This window comes from Mirounga angustirostris, unplaced genomic scaffold (assembly GCF_029215605.1).
Source record: "Mirounga angustirostris isolate CCGP_5_RB_7025 unplaced genomic scaffold, mMirAng1.0.hap1 SCAF_9, whole genome shotgun sequence".
Classification (NCBI taxonomy): domain Eukaryota; kingdom Metazoa; phylum Chordata; class Mammalia; order Carnivora; family Phocidae; genus Mirounga; species Mirounga angustirostris.
In genome coordinates, this window is record NW_026991717.1 from 10,495,148 (window position 1) to 10,520,938 (window position 25,791).

Sequence of the window (25,791 nt, forward strand, 5' to 3'; positions counted from 1 at the left end):
GAACATATTTTAATACCTAAGTGCCCCCTTCTTCTGTCTCCAGCTCACTCTGTATAGTTTTCCAGCCCCTACCGATGTTCAGCCTTGTAGTTTTCCTGGTGCCTGCCCCCCAACTCCCCCCGCTGGTCCTTCCCAGTCTCTGCTGCTGGCTTCTCCTCATCTTTCTGACCCTTAAACATTGGAACATTTCAGCACTCGGTCCTGGGATCTCTTCTCTATTGCCCTTTCTTTGGGGGCTCTGGTCATCTCTGCTTTAAATACCATCCATTCTCTTGACTCTACCTTTATTTATTTTTTCTTTTTATGTTCTTGATATGTTTGGAGTAAAATATGTTTTTTTTTAAATTTTATTTTATTATGTTAGTCACCATACATTACATCATTAGTTTTTGATGTAGGTTCCATGATTCGTTGTTTGCGTATAACACCCAGCACTCCATGCAATACATGCCCTCCTCTAGTGGACAGAAACCTTACTAGTGACCTGAATCCTTTCTGTTGCCTTTGCTCCCGCTATGGCTGTGGGCTTGTCTTCCACTCATCAAAGACATGGCCAGGGATCTGAGGTCTGGTCTCCTCACAGGCTCATGGCTTGGCCCAGGATGTTGCTTCGTGGCTTAAGCTTGGTCACACACACACAACTGGGAGGGTGAAGTCTCCAGGCTGCCTCACAGGGTCTGTATTTCCCATAAGTATGGTTGGAGAGAGAGGCCCTTCCTGACTTAAGGTCTTACCCTTACATGATGTTGCTAAAGCAAGGGGCTTCTGTCCCTCAGACTCCCCAGTCTGCAAACTTCCATCTTTGGACCTGTTGGTCACATGCAGAATCTAGAACTTCCAGAAGGGGTAATTCTACTCTTCCATAGGGCTGTGGCTTCTCCTGAGCTGAAGGGCCAGATGTGAGTGAGTGTGATGCATCCTCAGCCAGAGCGACAAATGCTTTATCCAACCCAGGTATCCCTGAATAGTCCTGGTGTATCTTCTCTTGGGGGTTACTCCATAATCTGGGTCATTGATGAGTCACTCAACTGCAAGCCTGGATTTCTCCCATCAGACATCAGAAAACTGTGGTCAGAGAGGAAAACTCTTAATCTCAATTTCTTCATCTGTTAAATCAAGATATTAATACTTCCCTCACACTGTTGGAATGGCAAATTGAAAGTATTACTTATGTCACCTACTGTAGTACTTAGCACGTGGTAGGAGCTAAACAGACACTAACTAGTTCCTTTGTTCCTTCCTTTCTCCTCTGCCCATTTGTTTCTAAGTAAATATGTTATGTGAGATTTGGGGAAGAGTTCCAACTTTTAATAGATTAGGAAAGTTAACCTACTTCCAAAGATTCATTCACTTGAGCTTATTGGACACATAAAGTACTAGAAAAGTCCAACATCGTGATTGCCAGATTGGTTTTCACTTGACAAACCTTTTCACGAGCCAAACCTTTTCTGTGCCAAGTACCTGGATCCAAAAGAAAGTGTTTATTCATCCCAGAAGTTTCCAAGCATCCACATGTCATATACACACAGAACTTGGCTCACTTCATCGAATGCATCTGATCTCATGGAGGTGTGCAGATAGATAGCCTGATGTTCTTCCATGACTTAATACTGAAGTGAGACTTCACTAGGGGATTCCCGCATACATTAAATCTTTAGCACATTAACCTCCCAGGCCCTGGTCCAAGAAAATATTGCCCTTTTAAAAGGTATATTTGGTTGAATAATAAAGAAATGGAATGGAGATAGTTCATTTGGAAAGTGCTGATTTTGATTCCTGAAAAGCACAGTCCAATAAATGAGTGGTTGCAGGGAAAGGGAGCTTAGAATCCTCCCAGGATAATTAATGCATTTAATTTCTATGTATTCAAGCAAAAAAAAAAAATTAGAAATGGCTTCTTTTCCTTGGTTAATTGTGTACTTCATCCTATTGCCTCTGATGCTCAGAGGGTATATTCTGTTTACGTGAAAACATCTCTAGAGATCCCAAGAGGTTTGTGATATGTATGAGCTCTCAGTAAGGAAATTTGGCATCATGTCTCAAGAGCCACAAACTCATTGAGCCCCTTTGACCTCATGATTTCATTTCTTGGAATCAATTCTGAACAAATGACCAGCAAGGCAGACAAGGACATATGCACAAAGATGTTCTTTGTGGAGTTATTTATCAAATGGAAAATAGGTCCTGAAACTTCCAATACAGAATGATCTCAACCATGTAAATAGAATATGTCATTGTATGTGGACAAGTAGAAATACAAAGACTAAAACAAGCTATAACAACAGCTTGGGGTGGACAGTTTTTGCTTTCACTTCTCTACTTTTTTATTTTTCAGATTTTTCTATAGTGATTATGAATTATTTTTTTATTCCTAGAATGAATTTTAATGGAGTGCTTACGAAGTGCCAGCCTCTGAGCTGGATGCTAGAGACACAGAGAGAATTTCACTTGAACAAAGCCAACACAGTCCCTTCTTCCAGGAGTCTGTGGTCTGAGGGATTGGACCTATGTTGAAGAAATAAATGTATAATGGCAAACAGACATATGTGATAGGAAGGAAGGAACAGTATGTTGGTGGAGTACCAGCAGGGAGGACAGAATTTCCTTTGGAACAGGGGTTCTGGAAACTATGGCCTGTTTTTGTTTGTACATTTTTAAAGGATTGTTAAGAAGAAGAAGAAGAAGTCACAGAGACCATAGGACATCTGCAAAGTAAACTATTAACAAGTGAACTATGTTTCTCTGGCCCTTTAACAGAAAAAGTTTGAGTCCTAGTTTGGAAAGAACATCAGGGATGCCTCTCGAAGGAGATGACAATCAACTTGGCAGCTTAAGTATGAGTTAGCAAAAAGAAAAAAAACAATTCCCAGTGAAGTTTTATTAGAAGAAACTTGAAAAATGTTTTTTTTTCCTTTTAAGCTTCAGTTTTTTTTTTTTTTAAGATTTTATTTATTTATTTGACAGAGAGAGACACAGCAAGAGAGGAGAGAGGGAACAGAAGCAGGGGAAGTGGGAGAGGAAGCAGGCTTCCCCGCCGAGCAGAGAGCCCGATGCGGGGCTCGATCCCAGGACCCTGGGATCATGACCTGAGCCAAAGGCAGACGCTTAACGACTGAGCCACCCAGGTGCCCCTGAAAAATGTTTTAGTTAAAAAAAGCTTTTTATTGGAACCTGGCTTCTGCTTCAGGTATGGAGAGAGGGAGGTGCGTTTAAAGGGCGTGCTACTATAAATAAGTTTCTTCTGCTAGTCTCTGTCCTCTTGCCTCCAATTCCTTTAACATATGGTTGGTTTGATTTTAAAATACCACCAACTTGTTTTCATTTTTCTAATTCCGTGGCTTTCTTAGGTCACAGCCGGTTCTCCGCTGCCCTGCTCATAACCACAGTAGCAACCTTTATTAATTGTGCATTTACTTTTGTGCCAGGCATCCTGCTAGGTACTTTCAATCCGCTGTGCCATGTCATCCTAACAACTCCACAAGATGAGCACTATCATCTGACTTTTATAAAGAAGGAGCAATGATCAGGGAAGCTGAATGGGTTGCCTGAGGTCATGCTGCGGGTAATTCACCGAGCCAGGATTAGGAGCCGGATCGTCTCGCTATCAAGACTGGGCTCTCCCTCGGTGTGGGCTCCTCCTTCTTCCACGGAGGCATATTTCACTTCCTCTGGCCTTTCTCATCCTCTCACATCCACCTCCTTTTGGCCCCCTCCCCCCTACTCTGCAAGTAACAGTTTTGGTTTTTAATTTCCTTAAAAAGCTCATGTATTGGGGGGCATTTCCTTAATATGCCAGCGAGCTTGTGGAGTGGAACTAAAGGATGATAGAGTTTCCAGCTTTCTAGCTAGTCCCTTCTCTGCTTCGTGCTAAAGTAATTTTTGATAACTCCATTGCATTTCAATTTTCCAAATTTATTGTCTTAATTTCCTCTGTTAAAGACAGATTTTAAATGAGTTTAATAGCACAGCTATTTCAGAGGTATTGTTAATTTTATATTTCTCTTCTCTCTGGATCGGCCCTTCTTCCCTCCATTCTTCCTGTCAGAGCCTGCCAACAAGTGCGGAGGAGGAAAAACTTCTTTCCTCAGCCCTCCCGGCAGCAGGCCCTGTGAATTAAACTGACAAAAGACAGATTAGCAAGGGAAAAACAGTTTATTAGCATGTGCAATGCACAGAGGCAGGTGCCATTCCAAGGGATGGTTAGGACTTTGGTCTTAGCAGCTTCACAAAGAACAATACATTTATTTGTAGAGAAGGAACAAGGACAAAGGAAAAGGGTTGTAGGATTAGGCTTCGCTGGGGCAAACGGGGCAAACTGACTGAAGACGAGGTTGTTTTAGGAAGGATTGTTCCGTCGGTCCCTCGTGGTCCTGTCTCTGGGCTGGTAAGCACCTGTGGTGATTAAAAGCCACATCAAAAACTAATGATGTATTGTATGGTGACTAACATAACATAATAAAATTTAAAAAATAAATAAATAAAAGCCTAAGCCTGCTTTTCAGGCAAATGTGCGGGAGGGCAGGGAGCTTTCTCTTGGAGTCTGTGGTTTCTCAACCATCTTCAGCTCAAAATAATCCTTAGGCCAAAACGGCACGTTTTGGGGGCAGCATATTCTGATCCCCTGCAACGGCATTTTGAAAAGCTCTTCTTATTCTTTCTAGTTCCTCCTCTGCCTTGGACAGTGAGTAGCAAAAGCACCAGGCTCAGAGCCAGGAGACCAGAAGCCCAGCGCCAGCAGGGAACTTCCAGGAGAGTCTCTGACCTGATCTGGGGCTGAGCATCCTCAGCTAGCCAAGCGAAGGAGTCGGATTCAATATCAAATCTCCATGCTACATCAGTTTGCCAACGTGTCTGCATCGGTCAGGGCGTAGTCAGGAGATACAACTCATACCAGTTATTGGAACAGAGAGAATTGAATATAAAAAATGATGAGTGGGGTGAGTGAAACGTGTTGATAAACGATACTGAGATATTGGATGCAGGCAGCAGCTCCCTCCCCGGGACTGCGGGGGGGAAAAAAGGGAAGAGAATGGAATTATTATACCTCAAAAGCTCAGAAAAGGGAGCTCAGGGAGCTATAACTCAGATCTCTAGAGAGGGGACCCTCGCTGGCTGGTGTTGGTGTGGGAGTGGAGGGGAGAGCAGGATGTAGCTGCTTCTGCTAATTGGACCCAGCTGCTCCCGTGTGGCACGGCCTTGCTCCTGCCTGGTGAACAAAGCCGGGGTGGAATTCATAGGAACAGAAAGCACAGGTCCCTTCTTCCTGCTCCAGCCTTTCAGCGCCCCCTCTAGTGCCCCCTAGTGGCAGGACCTAGTAGCGCCTGGCCGGCAACGTGCAGGTGTTTGTGGACAAAATAGGAAGGGTGGTTTCGGGACTGAATGACAATAGTTTAATAACTGACACAACGTTCATGGTTGAGATTGCACACTGGTGGTCTAGGAGCTACTTCTGGCCACTGGCCACGTATGATCCATAGACGTGTCTCTTGTGGCATTCATGATAGTTTAATCAAACGTGTGTCTGGGTTAATTTTTAAAATCTGAACATGTGCTTCCTGGGAAGCCCACACAACTTTATCGTTCATGATTTACATTTTTAAAAGGCAAATGAGTAGGAAGGCAGCTTGGAAATTACCTAGTAATCAGTTTACACATGTGGCGGTAAGGCCCTCAGAGGGTGCAAGAATTTCCTCCCAAATCTCAAAACCAGCGAAGGAGATTTTGGGGTGCTAAGTCCAGGATTCTCATCACTGCCCCTCACTGTGCTACCAGGAAGATGGGTGTGCTCTGGCCCCCCATTGCTCAGAGTGTGGTCCATGGATCAGCAACACCAGTCTTGTTAGAAATGCAGAATCTTGGGGCAACTGGGCGGCTCAGTCGGTTAGGCGTCTGCCTTCGGCTCAGGTCATGATCCTGGGGTCCTGGGATTGAGCACCATGTTGGGTTCTCTGCTCAGCCAGCAGGCTGCTTGTCCCTCTCCTTCTGCCCCTCCCCCTGGCTCATGCTCTCTCTTGTTCACACTCTCTGTCTCTCAAATAAATAAATAAAATCTTAAAAAAAAAAAAAAAGAAATGCAGAATCTCAAGGGTGCCTGCGTGGCTCAGTTGGTTGAACGTCTGACTCTTGATTTTGGCTCAGGTCATGATCTCAGGGTCTTGAGATCCAGCTGCACGTCAGGCTCCATGCTGGGCATGGAGCGTGCTTAAGATTCTCTTTCTCCCTCTCCCTCTGCACAGCCCCCTACCCTGGCTGGCACACGCTCGCTCTCTCTCTCTCAATTAAAAACAAATGTAGACTCTTAGGCCCCACACCAGACTTATTGAATCAAAATCTGATTTTAATGAGATCCTCCCATGATTTGTGTGTGCACAGTAACATTTGAGAAGTGCTGAAGATAGCTTTTTTCAGAAAAGGAAAATAAACTTTAATTGGCTGCTAGTGTTCTTCTCTGGGATGGAACCAGGGTAAGGAGTATGCAGACTGGTTCTCAGCAAATCTCCTGACCACTCCTCTGATTTCTCGTCTCCCTTCCTCCCAATTTATAGGCCCACACACATGATGCCAACAGCCACGTGCACACACGTAACTACATGAGCATGCATCCGAAAATGCATATGTATTCTCTCCCTCATACACAGACACGCACACACCCATTAGCCATTTATGACATGGTCTCTGCTCTACTGCCTCACTCCAGTCCCTCACCAGGTCCCCCCACGTGCACTCTGCTCTACTCACACTGAACTACTTGGGCACCATTGCCCAAACATATCAGGTGTTCTTTTTGCCTCCCTGTCTTTTGCACCTGCTGCCTACCACTGCCTGTGATGCACTCCCCCCACCACCAAGATGGAAACCTGACTAGCTTCTCTTTGTCCTTCACCCACAGCTCAATGACTTTCTTTTGGAAGCCTTCCCACATTGAGTGAAGTGCATCCAGGCTGTGCTCCTTCTCTGTGTTTGTATAATACCCAGCATATGCCTTTATTGGAACATTCTTTCTCACCAGGAGATAATCATATAATGTATTGTTTATCTCCTTGAAAGGAAGGAACCATGCCCCCACTTAGCAAGCAGTTCTGGGGATGAGCAAACAAGGAAAGAATAAACTAATACAGAGCTAACAGATCTGTCTGATGCTTATCTATAAAGAACAGTAAAGCATAGTAGTTAAAGCATCAACTCTGAGGTTGGAATTCCCAGATCAAAATCTTGGTACTTCCACTAATTATGGGACCTTGGGGAACTACTTTGCCTCTCTGTGAATCAGTTTCCTCCTTTACAAAACAAGGACACTAGTGGTATCTACTGGGTTGTTATGAGCATTAAATGGGACCAACAGTGCTCTGTGAAATGCTTCACATGGAGCCAGGCTAGTGGTGAGTGCTCACTTTGCGTTTGCTGCCTTGGTGCTATGATGTGATATATTAGGCTCTCATGATCTATTGTATTACTTACCGGCTTAAAGCACCCATAGCATTTACTTTGCAATTTGGGCAGGACTCTCTCCCTCCCTTCCTCCCTTCCTTTCTTCCTTTCAGTATCTGTGTCTTTATTCCAAACGTGATTGACCACGTATCATGAAAGAACCACAAGGTATTTGTCGGCTGAATGGAGTATTGGAAATTTTTGACAAGGAGTTGAGCTGAGGCCAAAAATGTTTGGAAGCTGAACAGACTTAACGTGGAAAAAGATGTTCCCTCTCTCCTCTTGTGTAGAAATCTAAATTACCAAGTACAAGGGCCTACTTTGTGTTGGGCTGGTGGTGACATCCCCGTGGTCTATCTGAAAGGGGGAAGAAGGACAGAGCATCTCAGATATGGGACTCCTGATTATGGCCATCATGTTAAGTGGGTTACCTAAGTCAGAGGAAGTAGAATCCAGTTCTTTCCTGGGAAGGACTTGCTTAGGCATGGACAAAGTTTTGGGTCTTTTCTACTTTGGGAAGTAGAATCCAGTTCTTTCCTGGGAAGGACTTGCTTAGGCATGGACAGAGTTTGGGTCTTGGTTGGGGTATCAGATGCTAATCAGAAACTAGCGTGGGGATCAGGATCTCAGGACCAGGCACAAAGCCAGTCATGTGGACTGGAACCACAGGTAAAAGTAACAGGGAGGCTGCAGCCTGACCCTCACTCAGGCTTATGTGGTGGGGATGGGTCATGGCAACAGAAGATGGTTTTAAGCCCCCATCAGTAAGTAAGGCAGTCCTGCTGGACACGACTCACAATGGCTAAGAACTGAGCATGATTAAGTCTGCAGGGAACTAGATGTTGGAGACCCTTTGTTGGTCAGGGTGGGATAGCAGATAAACTCATAGTCTAGCAGAGCACACTGACCCACACATTATTGCAACACAGCATGACACATACTCTGAGTTGTGTTTGCAAGTCTTGACTCATTTTCTGAAACACAAGTGTTGGTGAGCTAATATTAGTGGGAAATTGCTCACTACATTTTCTGAGCTTTGGACTGGGAAACTGGTGAAATAGGGAGGAGGGGGTATCCTCACTCTATTATTTCTCTGTGGGTCCTCTGAGGATGCAGAGAAATGGCAGAACCAGGAGCATGGGCTCAGCAATTTCCCCTAGACATTCCCATGGTTGACTTTCTTTAGGTCTTTGCCCAAATGTCCCATCTCAGTGAGGCTTCCTGAACCATCTTCTTTAAAATTGCCACCTCCCACCCTGGCTCTCCCTATTTCCCTCCTTCTTATTATTTTTCTCTAGAACTCTTATCAGTCACCCACTAACTGTATATTTTACGCATTTATCTATTATCTCTTTTCCCCAACTAGAATGTAAGCTCCATGAAGGCAGGGATTTTCATCTGTTTGGACCCTGCTGTATCCCCAGTAACTACAAGAGTATTTACCTAGTAACAGACATTTAATAGATACTTTGTAGACTCATAGACATATTCCATGAAGTAACAGCATATACCAAAATATAAAAGAAAATAGCATCTTTCGTACTTAAAGGCTAAGAGTTACAACCCAGGTGAGTGAAGAAAATCTTTGTGAAATCCGTTGACAACACCAAAGTTATCATTTCTTTTCATCTCGTAGAGTAAGATGACAAAAGAAGGAACTCTGTCATGGGTAAGATAAAACAGGCCATGCTCAAATCTTTCCTTTTGGGGACCAACCTTCAAGTTGATTAACCAGCTAATTGAAGCTCTTTGCTTTATGTCGGCCCTTCCTGGTGCACATCTGCATAAATAAAGCATCTGTAGGTCCAGAGGCTTCCTTTCTGTGAAAGACAATTTGTGTTTATTGTTTGATTTACAGTTAAGGCTGGGTGAAAGGATCCTTCCATAATTTGCATTCAGTTATTTTCTCCTCGTGAAGGATGGTCTGCAAAGTGATGGTCTGCAAAGTTTCCTTCACAGGTATCGTAAATCACATATGGACTCAGCACCGTCGTTAATAATTAGTAAGAGCTCAATATTTAGCAGGAAGGAGTTATCCATGTGATTCTGGAGATGGCCCATGTCTGTGAGGATGCTGACTTTCACTGGAACACCATAAACATGTCAACAACAATATATTTATATGATATCTTCAATTAACTGATCTTATTATTAAAAGGCAAGTACAAGTTACATGTGTTAAAGAAAGGACGGCTCATTGCTGGTCTCTTCTGCATTCCCCTAAGGAAGCTGAACATCGGTTGTAGCATGGAGATGATCTTTTTTGGGAGTAATAAAATAGCCAGGCTTATTGGTAATTGCTGTTTTACACTTCTACCTTTTCCTTCCTTCCCATGATCCTTACACCATTTTGTCCTTTTTTCCTGGAAATTCTCTCTTTAAACCTACCCCTGCAGGTAAGGATTTTATAACACAAACACTCTTTTTGCTTAAAAATAAAATGACAGTGCTACTTTCTGCAGATTATGCCACTAAAAGAGCCATCTTCAAGAAAGGTTCATAAGACTGAGCTACGGTTGATCTATTTTAGTATGTGCACATATGTATCAATCTGTGAGGCTATTTTTTTGAATAGCATTCTTAAGAATTTGAATTTGTACAGCACTTCTAATTTGCCAGGAACATCTGTTAGAGTCCACCTTTTATGTCTGTGACACGGAATTTCTAGAATGCATAAAAACAGGCATCAGATTTTCTGGCACATTGCATGGTTTCTAATGTCTTGTCTCTTTTTTCCACCCCCTCTTCTCTTTTCTCCCCCAACCCTTGCAGGGCTGATAGTGTACCTAGGAATGATGGCTGGGGCCTTCGTCCTAGGGGGCCTGGCTGATAAGCTGGGGAGGAAGAAAGTTCTCAGCATGTCTCTGGCCCTCAACGCCTCCTTTGCCTCTCTCTCCTCCTTCGTCCAGGGATATGGAGCCTTCCTCTTCTGCCGACTCCTCTCAGGCATAGGGTATGTAAATGCAGGGCTTTGCTGGATCCTTGTAGACCAGTGTTCCATCTATCCTGCTACTTGAGCTCTGAGTGGTACCTCCAGAAAACCTTGGACTATGTTTTGTGTTTGACTTCAAAGATATTATATTAAAGTTGAACCTTAGAAAATGTTGTAAAGTCAGTGTATAAGGTCAAATAACCTGACACTACTTTGACCGGTCTTTCAAATTCACAAGGGTGGGGTATAAGGTAACTAGGCTTTTGCTATGACCATTTTTAGTGTATGACTTGATTGTTTCTTTTTGGCATTTTCTTTATGCAGGATTGGGGGTGCTCTGCCCATTGTTTTTGCCTATTTTTCGGAATTCTTATCTCGGGAGAAGCGAGGAGAACACCTTAGTTGGCTGGGCATCTTCTGGATGACGGGGGGCATCTATGCATCTGCCATGGCCTGGAGCATCATTCCACACTATGGTGAGTGCACTGCCTTCATATAGCCCAGGGGCTCTTCTTACTATGGCACCTGCCTCCAACAATGTTTCTGTCCTTAACCTTATTCCCCGTACTCACACACGGTTCCCTTATATGACTTTTATCTTTCTATAGAACTTCCGATACTGGAGACACCTCGCTAATTTCTTTTTTTTTTTTTTTAAAGATTTTATTTATTTATTTGACACAGAGAGAGACAGCGAGAGAAGGAACATAAGCAGGGGGAATGGGAGAGGGAGAAGCAGACTTCCTGCTGAACAGGGAGCCCAATGCAGGGCTCGATCCTAGGACCCTGGGATCATGACCCGAGCTGAAGGCAGACGCTTAACTGACTGAGCCACCCAGGCGTATGTATGTAATTTCCATACACCTATCTTTCTGGAAATAATACAGTCTGTTCTTCCTGCCTCCCTCCCTCTCCATTCTTCTCTTCTTTTCTTCCTTTATTTGAAAGAATGTCAGTCTTTATCTCCCCAGCCCTCTTCCCCCAAGCAAGTTAGGCAGTTAGGCTTCAGTGACCCCATTTAATAGAAGATGTAACAGAAGCCAAGAGAAGTTGATGACTTGGCCAAGGTCACGTCCCTGGCATGACCTTGAAGCTTGATGCTCTGTCTGCCCCCTGTCCCCATGCGGAACTCTTGTGCACTTTCCAGTCTAGTGCCTGCTGTCACTCTTGTTTGGCTGCAGAAGTGGAGAGCCCTTACAGACAAGGTCTTGGATTCAGCTGGGACAATTTTATTATCCTGGGTAATTGCAAAAACCGGATTCTCTGGACAGAGACCTGGCAACGTTTACTTTCACAATTGGTTTTGTTAAGAGTAAAGTAGGGAGAAGGCAGCAGTTTTGAATTTGATTATGTCTTTTGAGCATCCTGGGCAATAAATGCTATCAGCATCCTTCAAAATTTTTTTCGGTAAACCAGTGATTATGGGTGTAGGCTTTGTCATCATTTAGAATCCTGCCGACCTCTAAGGTACCAGAAAACTGCCCTGAAGCTAACCAACACTTCTCTACCCACTGAACTCCTTGGTGTCCTTGTTTGAAACCTCATCCTCTTTGTGTATTCTGAGGTGATGGAGGCTCCATGTACATCTCTTTAAGAAGCAGCTTTGGTGTAGACAATGCCTACACTATTGGTTAATGTAATGCTGGGTGTATTATCCTGGTAATCTGATAAACCCTGAAATCTCAGTGGTTTAACACAATAAAAGTTTCCCCACTTGTAAAGTATGGTGAATGTTTCTGATCTGCACAAACATTCAGATTAGCTCCATCAGTAATATTGGGGCTCAGACTCTTTCCTCCATGTGATTCTATCATCTTTAACATGTGGCTTGACGTCTCTGCTTGGGGAAAGATCATAGGCAGTTGTACATGGAGATTTTGAAGGACAGGCTGGGAAGTGGACTGTGTCCTCTCTACTTACAACCCACTGGTCCCCAAATCTGTAATATGATCACCCCTATCTTGCTGTGTGCCGAGAAAGTAGAGTAAATGGATTTGGGAACAAGTAATTTTGCCCTGTCTAGTCTTTGAGAACCCACTGGGTTTTGTATAAGTAACAGAGAGGAAATATGAACAGGAATAATGAAATAAACAGCTGAAGAGTTTTCCAGATAATTCTGTCACCCAGAGCAGTTCTCCATCATTTTAGATACAAATCATATTACTTCTAACATAATTCCTGCTCTCTGCCCTTCACCCGAAGGCACACTTAACACACACAGTACACTCCATGTTGGTTATATGGGTCAGAGAAATCGCTTACCCTCCCCCCAATTCTTGCTGTATTATTTACAACTGTTAACTGGTCCAAATGTGTGAGTGGTAAGAAACCATTTCCACATTTAAATTAAGTGAGTAAAAAATCTTTTTGGGGAGTGTGGGGGACAAATAAAATCTTAATAAAAGCTGAGCCAAAATAGTGGTGCCCTGTGATTGGGGACAAGTCGCTCCCTCTTGTCTGGTGTGGCTCCTTCACCTATAAAGTGGAGAGGGAAGGAAGCAAGAAGAGCAGACTGTAGCGATCACGCCAGCCCTCAGGTTCAGTAAAAAGGAGAGTGCTGAGAATACGTTTAAAACAATTCTTGTGTTCGAGCTCGCTCCCTTCCCGGGAGCATCAACAATGTCAGCCTCCTATTTGCAGCCTGCTTTTCCCCCAAGGGAACCTTGCCCTCACACGTGACCAGGGAGCCTCCCATTGGCTCAGCTTAGGTCATGTGCCCACCTCAGCCAATCACTACACCGCAGAGGATGCGGGGTCCTGATTGGTTGGGTTTCTGGCGGACACTTCCTTCCACAAATCCGGCACCGGGAGGGGGTGGGGCAGGGCAGGGTCAGGCCCATGCAGACCACGTGTCTGCCATACAGCGGAGCCCGCAGGGTGCGGGGTGTTACGACAGGGGCCACCCACAATAGTCAGTTCGTGCGGCATCACTTTTTCCACTTTGCTTTACGCACGCAAGCGCACACCCACGTCTGGGGGTGTGGTTGCTAAGGAAGCGATGCGAGGATTCAATGGGAGCGTGTTGACCGAGACTGAACGGGATGTCCACGGCAGAGGGGCCGTGCTGCTGCGGGCTGACATCAGGGCTTGTGATTCAATATTTTACCCCGAACAGACAGGATGTTTTTCCTGTTTGCTTGCTTGTATGAAATCTGTGACTTTGATGTCCGTTTTTAAGATCCAAGCCTCCTGGGTGTTTAGGCTCCATTGAAACAAGCATTAGCTGGGCGGGGAGTGGGGGAAGCCACCCAAGAAACACGGTAGATTAGAATCACAGTATAACAGGAGTGATTATTTACTTTAAGCCTCATTTTACCAGGAACAGATGTTTTGTCCAGAGCGAACCAGACATTTGATGCTCTTTCTCAATGTGCCCAAGACACTAATCCTTTAACACCCTTCCACTCAGCAGGGACAAATGCCAGGGTAACTGCAGAAAGGAGACTGATGTTTGTGTACTGCTTGTGAAACCCATTTAATTGCTTTTTCAGGAATGAAGCGATGGGAGGTCTTGGCACCAGGAATTCCGGTGACTAAGTCATTGAGAAAGAAAATTACAAATCTCAGAATGTTTTCCTGGGAACTCATGGTCACAGCCCAGAAAAAATTAGATATATTATGGAAGATTAATTCCCATTGTAGTCAGCAGCACCAGCTGTTTGTGAAAGCCTGACGGTGAAAAGGAGGGCAAGCTAAAAGATCAGTGAACAGAACCGCCCCTGTCTCCGAATTAATAGTTGTTCCATATATTTGGAAGCAGTTCACTATTTAATTTTATTTAATTTCAGGTCCCAAAGATCTGCCTAATGAATGCGATAAATGGAGATTACTAAAATCACCATAAAAACCACAGAGGCATGAGGGAATAACGTATCTGGGATAATTTACACATATTATCACAAAGAAAAAAATTTGTTTTGGGCAGAATACTTTATAAATGTACCCACTTCTGCTCTCCTTTCCTCACTATCCACCTGAGTTTGACTGCTGTGTCGTTTTGATCAACTTGACTTCTAATTATTCAAGAGTAGCTTTTGGACATGAGCTGTAAAATGTGTCAATATTACTATGTTTTTATCTTCCTCTTTCTAGTGTTGCTATCAGGAGAAAGGAAAGGTTTTTTTAATTAAAATGAAAACCAACAGACCCCAGAGAGAGCATGCTGTGAAAAAAGAGATTTGATTCTGGTTGAGAAAGTTGGATGATGTGTGTATTGTGTGGCCCAACGTGTCATAGCGGCTTCAGCCCCATGTTTCCCCACCTGGCATTCCCTCTGGCATGTCCTTTAGTTGCACAGACTAGGAAATAACAGCAGAAAGAGCAGTGCAGGTAGAGCGAATAGAAGCGCAATGGGTTAAGAGTCAAGGGCGAGTAGAAGGAGTCGAAAGGGCAGTAATAGTGTTCAAGACGTTCACTGCTCACCACTGCAGCTGATCACATGGTATACGTTTACATATAGACTTACCTCATTTTATTGCACTTCACTTCATTGTGCTTCGCAGATAGTAAATGGAATAGAGATTTTATGTCCCAATAATGATATCCTCTGAACTTTAGAAATCAATATATTCACTTATATTATACAGTTTTGTCTTTTTTAAAAAAAAAATGCTGTTGGAATTATCTTCAGAGTTACTTGGAGTGACATGAGAAAACCAAGCCATTTTATAACCTTGGATTATCTGATTATTTATTTTTAAAAGATTTTATTATTTATTTTTTTATTTTATTTTATTTTATTTATTTTAAAAGATTTTATTTATTTATTTGACAGAGAGAAACACAGCAAGAGAGGGAACACAAGCAGGGGGAGTGGGAGAGGGAGAAGCAGGCTCTCTGCGGAACAGGGAGCCCAATGCGGGATCGATCCCAGGACCCTGGGATCGTGACCTGAGCCAAAGGCAGACACTTAACGACTGAGCCACCCAGGCGCCCCTATTTATTTATTTATTTATTTAATTTATTTAGAAAGAGCATGGGTGAGGGGAGGGGCAAAAGGAGAGGGAGAGAGAGAATCTCAAGCAGACTCCCCACTGAGTGCAGATCCTGATGCGGGGCTCAATCCCACGACCCTGAGATCATGACCTGAGCCAAAATCAAGAGTCAGATGCTTAACAGACTGAGCCACCCAGGCACCCCATAACCTTGGATTTTTTAAAAAAGCAATTATTTTGCTGATTTTTGCTTATATTCATCTATTTTAGTCAACAACTTTGGCACTAAATGTCATGTAGCTATTTCTAAGCAAATCAAATCTACCCTCAAAGTAGATGAATTATTATTGGTTGTCAGGAGCTTTTGCACTTAGCCAATCTGTGGTGGTATTGTTACCTGCATTCTGTGAAAATCCACCAATACCACAATGATGTGGGAAAGCCAGGATTTGTACTCTGATATACGTGACTATGAAGATCTAGGCTCTTTCCACTGTGCTACCCATTCCTTAAAAGAGAGACTTTTGAGACCCATGAGGATGTTTGAAATAATGTTTTGTAGATCCAGAGGCAATTTCTAAAAATGTATTTTAGAAAAGTTTTCAAGAGCCACCTAGGTGGCTTAGTTGGTTAAGCGTCTGCCTTCAGCTCAGGTCATGATCCTAGGGTCCTGGGATCGAGTTCCGCATTAGGCTCCCTGCTCAGGGGGAAGCCTGCTTCTCTCTCTCCCTCTACCCTTCCACACCCCCCACTTGTGCTTGCTTTCTCTCTCTCTCTCAAATAAAATCTTAAAAAAAAAAAAAAAGAAATGCTTTCAATAATGAATGCTGAGTAGGAGCTAGTCATCTCTCCATTTCAGTAATGATAGAATTCATTTGAATTTAGAAGCCCTGTCTCTTTAAAATTAAAAAAACCCTACAGTCCTAAGGTCCTGATCTGGTTTTCTTTCCTAGAAGGCAAGGGGTCCCTGAGGTGTGTGATCACCCTCCCTTCCATCCAGATCATGCTCTGGGTACTCAGAACCCAGGAATTCCCACTAAACTCAAGGAATCGTGACAAAGATGCCCATTCTCATTGTGGTAGAGTGTTCACATATATCACCACGAGGCCCCTCACTCTGTGAGAGGGGCCAGGAGAAGAAATGAAAGACGTCTCACAAGGGTAGGTCATGGCCTGGACTTCCAGCTCCTTATTTGTCAGGGCGAGGGGCTAGAACATCTGTTATTAACCGTTGGTTAGCTTACGTTTTAATGACTATGGAGAAATATGGGATGCAGCCCAAGACCCTGTAAATGTCAGGCCTGGCCAACCCTGGGGGGTTCTTGAGATGCATGTTCCCCATGCCTGTTCCAGACTTCTGCCTCAGAAGGTTTGGGGACAGTCGGGGTTTTGCATTTTAACCTGCTTCCCAGGTGATGCTCTAGTGCCCTCATTTGAGAGTGAGTGATTTAAGGTCATTCTAAGATCATGTCACAAATCCTCTGACTGCTTCTTCACAGGCTGGGGCTTCAGCATGGGTACCAATTACCACTTCCACAGCTGGAGAGTGTTTGTCATCATCTGCGTGCTGCCCTGCACCGTGTCCATGGTGGCTCTGAGGTTCATGCCGGAGAGCCCGAGGTTCCTGCTGGAGGTGAGTCAGCACCCCCGCCGCCCCCACCCGATGTGAGAGCGATAGCCCTTTGGCCGCCCCCCTTCTGCTTGCATTTGCACACCACCCCCATGTCAGCCCGCCTGGTCCATCATCACGTCTGGCTTTATTGCTGTCTGATGGCTGCATGCCCTGGATTCAGGGACTGTCAGAGGCTGCTTCCAGCTCCCATTCTCTCCAGAGGCTCTTCAAAACTGTGGCATGTTTTTTCAAGTTGCTACAGTGAGATCTGTGGGAAAACTTGAGTCTCCCGCAAGCCCATCAGGACCCCTCCCCACAGGAAAGCTGCTCCTGGTGTCTTGAGAGAAGAGTCCTTCCAACTTGGGGGGCCTCTTGTGCTTGCAGGGGTCAGACTGGGTGGGACTGGCAGAGGACTGATAGGAACTTGAAGGCTTCTACACCCCCATTTCTGAATCCATTTCTGCGTCTCCTAGATCTTTCTACAGAGTGATCGTCCTTGTCAAATTCCCTTGTGTCCCATTACCAGGGGCAGACACCGCAGGGAGTTTTTTTTTTTTTAACCAGGGATCTCTCAAAATTTACCCTTTGTGGTGTATTAGTTTTCTAGTGCTGCTGTGATAAAGGATTTTGTCACAAACTGAGTAGCTTCAAGTAACAGAAATTGTGTCACAGTTCTGGAGGCTGGACGTTCAAAACCAGGGTGTCAGCAGGGCCGCGTTCCCTCTGAAGTCTGTAGGGGAGTCCTCCCTTGCCTCTTCCAGCTTCTGGTGCTTTGATGGCCACCACTTGGCTTGCGGCTGCACCACGCTTCCTGCCAGTGTCCTCTCACGTGCTCCCCTCCTGTGTCTCCGTATTCACATGCTGCCTTCTTACAAGGACACCAGTCGAACTAGATTAGGGGCCCACCCTACTCCAGTATGACCTCGTCTTAATGACATCGACAGCAGTCCTATTTCTAAATAGGGTCATACTCCGAGGTGCCCGGGGCAGCAGGGACACAATTCAATCTGTAACACGTTGCTTCGTTGCTTGCTCTGGTCAGGGAGGAACGTGGCTCTCCCCCAACAGTCACTCAACCTTATGACTAGGCGTGTTGTACCATGTAGTGGGAATAGTGTGTAATGTTTACACGTTACGCCCCGGAGGCGTTACCTTAGTATCCTTCCAAGATGGGCTGGGGACAGAGACTTGTCCCAGTCCTTCCCAAGACCTGAGTGGCCCTGCATCCATGTCTAACCCCTTCACACTCAGGGTTGGACGCCCCCCGTTGGGTTTCCACCCCTCGTCAGGAAAGGATTTCTTATGCCTCTTTCCTTGCTTCCACCAGATGGGCAAACACGACGAAGCCTGGATGATTCTCAAGCAAGTCCACGACACCAACATGAGGGCGAAGGGGGCCCCCGAGAAGGTGTTCACAGTGAGTGTGCGGCACCTGGGCCAACAAAGGGGGGCTCCCCTCTTTACTGTTTTGGCTTGCTAAGAATTTTATTATATTATGATATTTATTAATTTGACAAAGAAAATGTATCAGAGGGAGAATAAAAGCCTGACAGTCCTATTATTATGTCATAATTATTTGTTCATTTTGATGCATATCCTTGTTACTGCTAATTGTTAAAAAAAATGCTGAAGGAAAAAACTAGCTGTGTTCATATGGGGATGAGCATATGTGCATATATTTACATCTACATTTTTTTTTTTTAAGAGAGAGAGAGTGTGAGTGAGCAGGGCGGGAGGGAGGGGCAGAGGAAGAGTGAGAGAGACAGAATCTTAAGCAGGCTCCATGCTCAGCACGTGGGCTCCATTCCACAACCCTGAGATCACGACCTGAGCTGAAATCAAGAGTCAGATGCTTAACCAGCTGAGCCAGCCAGGCACCCCTCCATCTATATATATTTTAAAAAGTACCCATAAGCATTCTGTATGTTGTCTTGTGGCATTCGTAATTATCCTTTTAACCAACATTAATGTTGGGAACGTTAACACAGTCTTCCTAAACATGCCCCAAATGCTAGAAATTTTTTGACCCCATTTTATTACCTTGTCCCTGTAAATATTGTTGCAGTAAACCTTCTCACACACATAGTTCCTTCCCATTCACGTTCTCGGTTTGTTTTCCAAGATAGACTCCTAGAAATAAAATGACTGACTGAAAAAGCACTAGTATTTTTACAGCTCTTGAGTTATATTGCCAGATTACATTTCAGTAGGGTTGTGCCAATCTATAGTGTCATAGGCAACAGGATAGCCATTTCTCTCCTCCACCCTTATCAGCATCGGCGCTTAGCCTGGATTTTGTTTCTTGCTTGAAAAACTAGTGAGTGGTGATTTCCATGAAGATGTCCTGTTAGTTGCCGGGATCTGTGTTGCCCCAACCACAACCCTCTGTGGCCAAGGAGGAATGCGTGCCCTGGGTCCCTGTTTTGCATAACTTCCCTTCCAGGCTGACTTCAAATCCATTTCCACAAGGAAGCCCTCCTGGGTTAACCCCCTCCTACTCCGATTCACTGCTTTTGCAGCTTTGGCCTCTGCCATTGATTCTGGACAACACACTTGTCCTTGTTCACTGTTGCTTAGAAGCCCTGATTCTCAGGCTGGGCCACGTGGCAGGACCATGTGGCTAAGAATCCATAACCTGGAGCCTGACAGTCTGGGCCCAAATCCCAGTTTTGATACTTTCTAGCTGTATGGCCTTAGGCAGGGTACTCCCTCTGCCTCAGTGTCTCTACTGGGAACAGAGGGGTAATAATATCTCTAAGTATGGTTATGGTAAGGATTAAATAAAGTACCTAAACCAGTGCCTGCCTTGGAGTAGGGGCTACATAGATGTTAACTATTATTCAAAAATGTTATGACATAGGGGTGTCTGGGTGGCTCAGTCAGTTAAGCATCTGCCTTCGGATCGGGTAGTGACCCCAGGGTCCTGGGATCCAGTCTAGCTAGCATCAGGCTCTCTGCTCAGTGTGGAGCATGCTTCTCCCTCTCCCTCTGCTGCTCCCCCTGCTTGTGCTCTTTCTGTGTGTGTGTGTGTGTGTGTCAAATAAATAAATAAATAAAATATTTTTAAAAAGATTTTATTTATTTATTTGAGAGAGAGAGAGAGAGAGAGAGACAGCAAGAGAGGGAACACAAGCAGGGTGAGTGGGAGAGGGAGAAGCAGGCTTCCTGCAGAGCAGGGAGCCCGATGTGGGGCTCAATCCCAGGACCCTGGGACCATGACCTGAGCTGAAGGCAGATGCCTAACGACTGAGCCACCCAGGCGCCCCAATAAATAAAATCTTAAAAAAAATATGACATATTTTTTCTTAAATTAACTCAAGCAATGAATTTTATTGCTGTTCAGTCACCTATTTCTCTCAATTCCAATGCTCCTAAAAATATCTAAAATACGGGACTGGTGCTTTTATCACAAACATTTATTAAGAAGCACAACTAACAGTAATAGTCCAGATGAAAGATGTTAAGGGTGTAAATGGTTCTCCCAAGTCCCCTATCCCCACTGCTGTCTGTGGCGGATTATAATGCTGCAGCTGGACTGCAGGTGTGGACCCCAGATGTTAGCAGAGAGCCCCACTCCAGGACCTCGGTGTGCTTGGCTCGGTCCTGCCCGCACCCCCACCCATTCCACAGACTGCTCTCCAAGCTCCTGCTTATTCCCGAGAGACATCTTCATGGTCTGTCCCTGACTCAAGCCTCTGAATCCACATCAGCTGGGTTGGATTGTGGGCCACATCAACCTCGTGTGAAACACACACGAAGATGCATAAACACACACACATCCACAGACACACATCATACATACAGACACACAGACACACCTCACTCATACCAAGCATTTGCGAGTTTAATAACCTTCATGACAATTTGAGGAACTTCCTCCCTGCCCCATACCCCCCTCTTTTCCTCCTCCCTTTTCGCCTTCCCTCTCTTTCTCCTGTTCTCCCTCTGGAATATGGCAAATTCTCCTTGGCTCATGCACGGCTCACGCACTCGTCCTCCCTGGCATTCCCTGACCCGTCAAGCAGTCTGTTAGCCTATTTATTCCAAGCAAATCCACAGCTCTCCTGAGAGGAGTCCTGAGGGATGATTGCTCTCCACCTCATTTGTACGCCTGTCCCTGACTGCCCCAGGGGACTGGAAACTAACTAAGAGGGGCGAGGAAAACATCTTCCTCCCCTACAAAGCCCTAGGTTTCAGCCATCCCCTTGGCTGGCTGCCACACAGTTTCTGATCTGCCACCTGGCAGGTGTCCCCAGTAAAATGTTCTGCAGGGCTAGGGTGAACACAGGCCATATTCTGATTTAGACCCAGTCAAAGATAAGTATCTTAGTTAATTGTAAATTAGAGTAATTTTGTTTGAGGTTGTCCATATACCACTCCCAAATCCCTAGGGAATAGAATGTTATTTTCCCTAGGAGCACCAAAAAGAAAAACATTGCATTTGAGTGGATATCTTAATGCTTTGGAGTATGATTTTTGACATGCTTCCTGATTTGATGTCAACCTTGCCCTCTGGCCTCTTTTGGCGACAGCAAGGGCTCAATGGCTTCCTGGGGATATTTGATACCATGGAGCTCCAGCCAAGAGTTCTGTGGCAGGGCCTGTGCGTTCACTCCCCCATGTCCTTGTCAGAGCCCAGGCGGAGAGATCTGCAAAGGAGGAACACCTGCAGATGGTAGGACATGCCAGGAGCTTAAGAACTACTATTTTTAGGGTTTAGAAAAGCACAGCCATGCCGTCCTAGACCTCATGCTCAGAGTTAATGAGTCTGTTGTCCACACCCAAGGGCTGTTTTTTTCCCTGTGGATTACCAGCCTTATTTCCTTCTCTCTTCCCATCTCCTCACATTCTCAGATGGCTGAAGAAAGTGATGGAGATGCTTGTAGGACTAAAATCTTTTTCCTTAGACAAAGTTCGTTGGAGGGGGTGATGGAAACTGCATTTTTTTGAGTGTGCTCCTCCATTTTCCTCTGAATAAGTCTGCAAGCATGGACCTTGCTAACTTGGATAGCCATCTCCTTAACATGATGGCTAGTTATAGAATTCAGTGGTTGCTTTAAACACTAGGTAACTTGACAGTCACTGTCTTGGTGAGTCAGGATTGCACATTGGGGCTACCTGCTGACATTGGATAAATCAATATTTTCTGGGGCCCTTTAGGGGGAGAACTGAGATATATAACCTTATCCCCACTCCCCATTTCTTTGATTTCCACTAGGAAAGCCAGAGACAGCAAGGAAGACATGATTTTTCATATTCCGCTGTGTTTTAAAAATATCTCAAGTAGTAGGGCACCTGGGTGGCTCAGTGTGTGAAGTGGCCAACTCTTGATTTCAGCTCAGGTCACAATCTCAGGGTCTTGGGATTGACCCCTGTGTTGGGCTCCATGCTCAGTGGGGAGTCTGCTTGAGGATTCTGTCTCTGCCCTCTCCTTCTGCCCCTCCCACTGCTTGTGCATGCACGCTCTCTCTCCCTCAGTTTCTCTCTAAAATATATAAATCTTTAAAAAAAAAAATCTTAAGTAACAACCCTCTCCTGCAACACACACACACACCATTGCTTACATGGGTTCTAGACTTCTGTGATGTTAATTGTTAATATCTATTAAGGATAGACTTGTGAATTTTAAGGTGGAGTCAACTCTACTGTGGGCAAATCAGATGTACATGGGAATTCAGCATATTATGACTGACGAATATAAATTTCTCAAAAGCATGATCTAGTGAAAAGATGGATTCATCTTGTCTGCAGGGAGACATATCTCCCTGAGAAAGATTTCTGAAGAGAGGCCATGTACATCTTTGGTTAAGAATCACTGAACTAGAGGGTCATCCAATGCTCCTGTAGCCTTCAATATGTGACATAAATTCAGTTACATTAATTAAAGATTGAAAAGTCTGACACAGAGTGGGGTTATGATTCTCTAGACCATCTTTGTTTTGCAGGTTTCCCACATCAAAACTCCCAAGCAAATGGATGAATTCATTGAGATCCAGAGTTCAACAGGAACTTGGTACCAACGCTGGCTGGTCAGGTTCAAGACCACTTTCAAGCAGGTATGATTGGGAACATGTGGGAGATGAGAGGGGAGGATGTCTGAAATTCTGTAACTTTGGTGGATGAAGGATAAAGACCATGAATACCCCCATCAACTCAAGGCAGTTTGATGGGGAGGGAGTGCCCTGGATGGAATGTTTGGGACACAGTTGTGCCTGCTTCTCACTCACCATGTGACTTGAGCCACAGACTCTTTAAACCTTAGTTTCTTTTCTTTGCTCTTCCTTCCCAAGGAGAGATTTTGAACACAGGCAGAACATCTGTCTACTCTTAGTAAACATCCTTCTCTCTATCATCTTCTCTTTACATAATCTGTAGGAAGAAAGGAATGAGTGAAGTAGATGGCCCTTTGAGGTGTGTTGGTGGTTTCTGAGAAAGTCTCCATGAAGGGCAAGGCCATTTCTCTGGAGAAGTGACTCCTGTAGGCAACTCAGATGTCAAGCACTGAGGCAGCCAATGAATGGTTGAATGGTTGTTAAATGTTGGGAATATCACCCACTCCCACAGGCAAGGAGCAGAGCTCACTACTCAAGGTTTTCTAGTGTCTTGAAATCCCACCTCAGTGTGCTTTTGATGATGTATTACTGTGTTCCCAGGGAAGATGCTCCAGAACTATTATGTTGGAGGCTGAGGCCAGGCAGTAAGAAGAGAAGAGTCTTTGTTATTTGAACAGAATTGCTGCTTCTGGGAGTTCATGGTTTTCCATTCTCTCATGGGGTCCTAGGAAATTTATCAGAAAATCCTAGAAATGAGCTCTTTCAAGTCACAAGTCTCTTGCTTTAATAACCCTTCTGTGTGTGGGTTACAGGTCTGGGATAATGCTATGTACTGTGTGATGGGGCCCTACAGGATGAACACGCTGATTCTGTCTGTGGTCTGGTTCACCATGGCTTTAAGGTAAATTCTATCTTACTTAACTTCATTAACTTCCCTATGCCTCCAGCGCCTCATCTATAAACCAGAGATTTCAATTTGTTCTAACTCCTAGAGTCTGGATGCTTTCGGCTGCAAGTAACAGGCAGCCCACTCTCGTGGCTTCTACAGCAAGGACACGTCTTGTCCTTTGTAACAAGAATTCCATAGAGAGGCAGGCTCCACGTGGGGTTTCAGCCCCAGGCTCTGTCTCTTGGTGGTTGCCAGATGCTTGTGCTCTTCTTGGCATCCCATCAATGTGGGAAAATGTCCCAAGGAGGAAGAGGCTGCCTCTCTCTGAGCTTCTCTTTGTAACAGCAAGGAAAGCTTTCTTAGGAGCCCCCCACCGAAAACCCCTGCATCCTTTTTCTCTATTAACCAGATGAGTGTCACATACCTAGTGCCAAACTAACTGGTGAAGGGGATGGGATTTCCCAGTGACTTCAGACTAATCAGGATTTGTGTCTGAGCCAAAGATACCGTAACCTTCCCTGAGGGTTGATACCCAAACAAAATCTAGTTTCTGAGGAATGAGCAGGGAACGAGTGCTGAGTAGGCAGCTGTCACTTGCACTATGGCCATGGGATAAAGCAGTGAGACTCTGCAGTACTGTGCCCTACAATAAGGAAGAGCTAGTGTAATGGGAATGTGATTAGCTGGCTCTTCTCTTAATTGGTAGGTCATTTCATGCACCTCCAAATATCATGACCCTCTTTATGTCACTTAAGCCACTTAAAGCGTCTTGAAGCTATTTACTGTATAAAGAAAGTGCTTGCAATAATTTCTGGCACTTAGTAAGTGCTCAATTAATTGCTATTATCAGCGAGGAACTGTCAATGAGATTTAAAACTTCCATCTGTGAAATTGCTTGGTTCACCATCACCTGTGCCCAAAGGAAATGAAATGGGGTCTAATGACCTCTTTGATTCATGGAGGAACATGGGGAGACCTGATTTCTTTCAATACCTATTCATGGAGACCCAAGTGGGTAAAAGTAAAGAGGAAGCCAGACCCTACTCCCCTCCACTTATTCTGTCTAAGTGAGGAGGGAACATCTCAGAAGCCAAAGATGGTAGACACTAGGAGTCAATTCACTGAGTTCTAAAATATGTCTTGTTTATATTTACTTATAGCTGATTTAATTTTGTTGATTAGGTAATGCATTTCAAATGTTGAAACAACAGAGAAATACACGTGCATAGCTTTCCATAATGTAGCATCACACAGTCTTCAAACAGGGCCTTATTGCTAGACTCTTGGGAAGTCTTCAGACTTCTGCTATTACGAACGATACCACAATGAGTAATTGTTTGTAGGCGACTTTGTACTTGAGCGAGCTGATCAATGGAATAGGTTTCTAGAAATGGGATTATGGAGTCAAAGGGGTAAAGCCATCAGTAAATTTTTTTGGACATTGACCTCTCCTCCATATGGTATTGTACAAATTTTTCCTGCGGTGTATGAGAGCATCTGTTTACCTATAACCTAGTAGTTGAGAATGATAATGGTGTGGCTTTAATTTGCATTTTTCCTATTATGAGTGGGACTGAGCATCTTTTTAAAATGTTTAGTGGCTAGTTTTTTGAGTTGAAGATCTTGAGTTCGGCAGGTATAAAGTTATATCATCTGCAGATTCAGGTAGTTTTGCCTCTTGCTTTGCAATTTTGTATTCCTGCAATTTTTTATTTCTTTCTCCTGTCTAACTGAGTTTGTTAAGCCCTACAATGTGGTGGTAAAGAGTAGTGGTGATAATGGGTGTCTGGGTCTTGTCGCTGACATTAGTGGAAATGCCTCTACTTCATGAAGTAAGATTCTACCTTTGAGCTGAGGTATGTATTTTCTTACATGTAAAGGAAGTGCCCACCAATTCCCAATCTATTTTTCTTTAATCAGGAATGAATTTTTTTTAATCAAAT

The 25,791-nt window shown here is 44.4% G+C and overlaps 1 protein-coding gene across 1 annotated transcript in view; it reads left to right on the forward strand.

Moving 5' to 3' along the window:
* Positions 1 to 25,791, forward strand: part of SV2B (synaptic vesicle glycoprotein 2B) — a 67,750-nt gene that overhangs the window by 13,441 nt on the left and 28,518 nt on the right. Inside the window, exons 2-7 of the mRNA XM_045899462.3 lie at positions 10,201 to 10,381; positions 10,685 to 10,836; positions 16,794 to 16,927; positions 18,234 to 18,323; positions 22,852 to 22,962; positions 23,772 to 23,860. Of these exons, the coding sequence (XP_045755418.1) occupies positions 10,201 to 10,381; positions 10,685 to 10,836; positions 16,794 to 16,927; positions 18,234 to 18,323; positions 22,852 to 22,962; positions 23,772 to 23,860 (757 nt within the window). The remainder of the gene's footprint in view (positions 1 to 10,200; positions 10,382 to 10,684; positions 10,837 to 16,793; positions 16,928 to 18,233; positions 18,324 to 22,851; positions 22,963 to 23,771; positions 23,861 to 25,791) is intronic.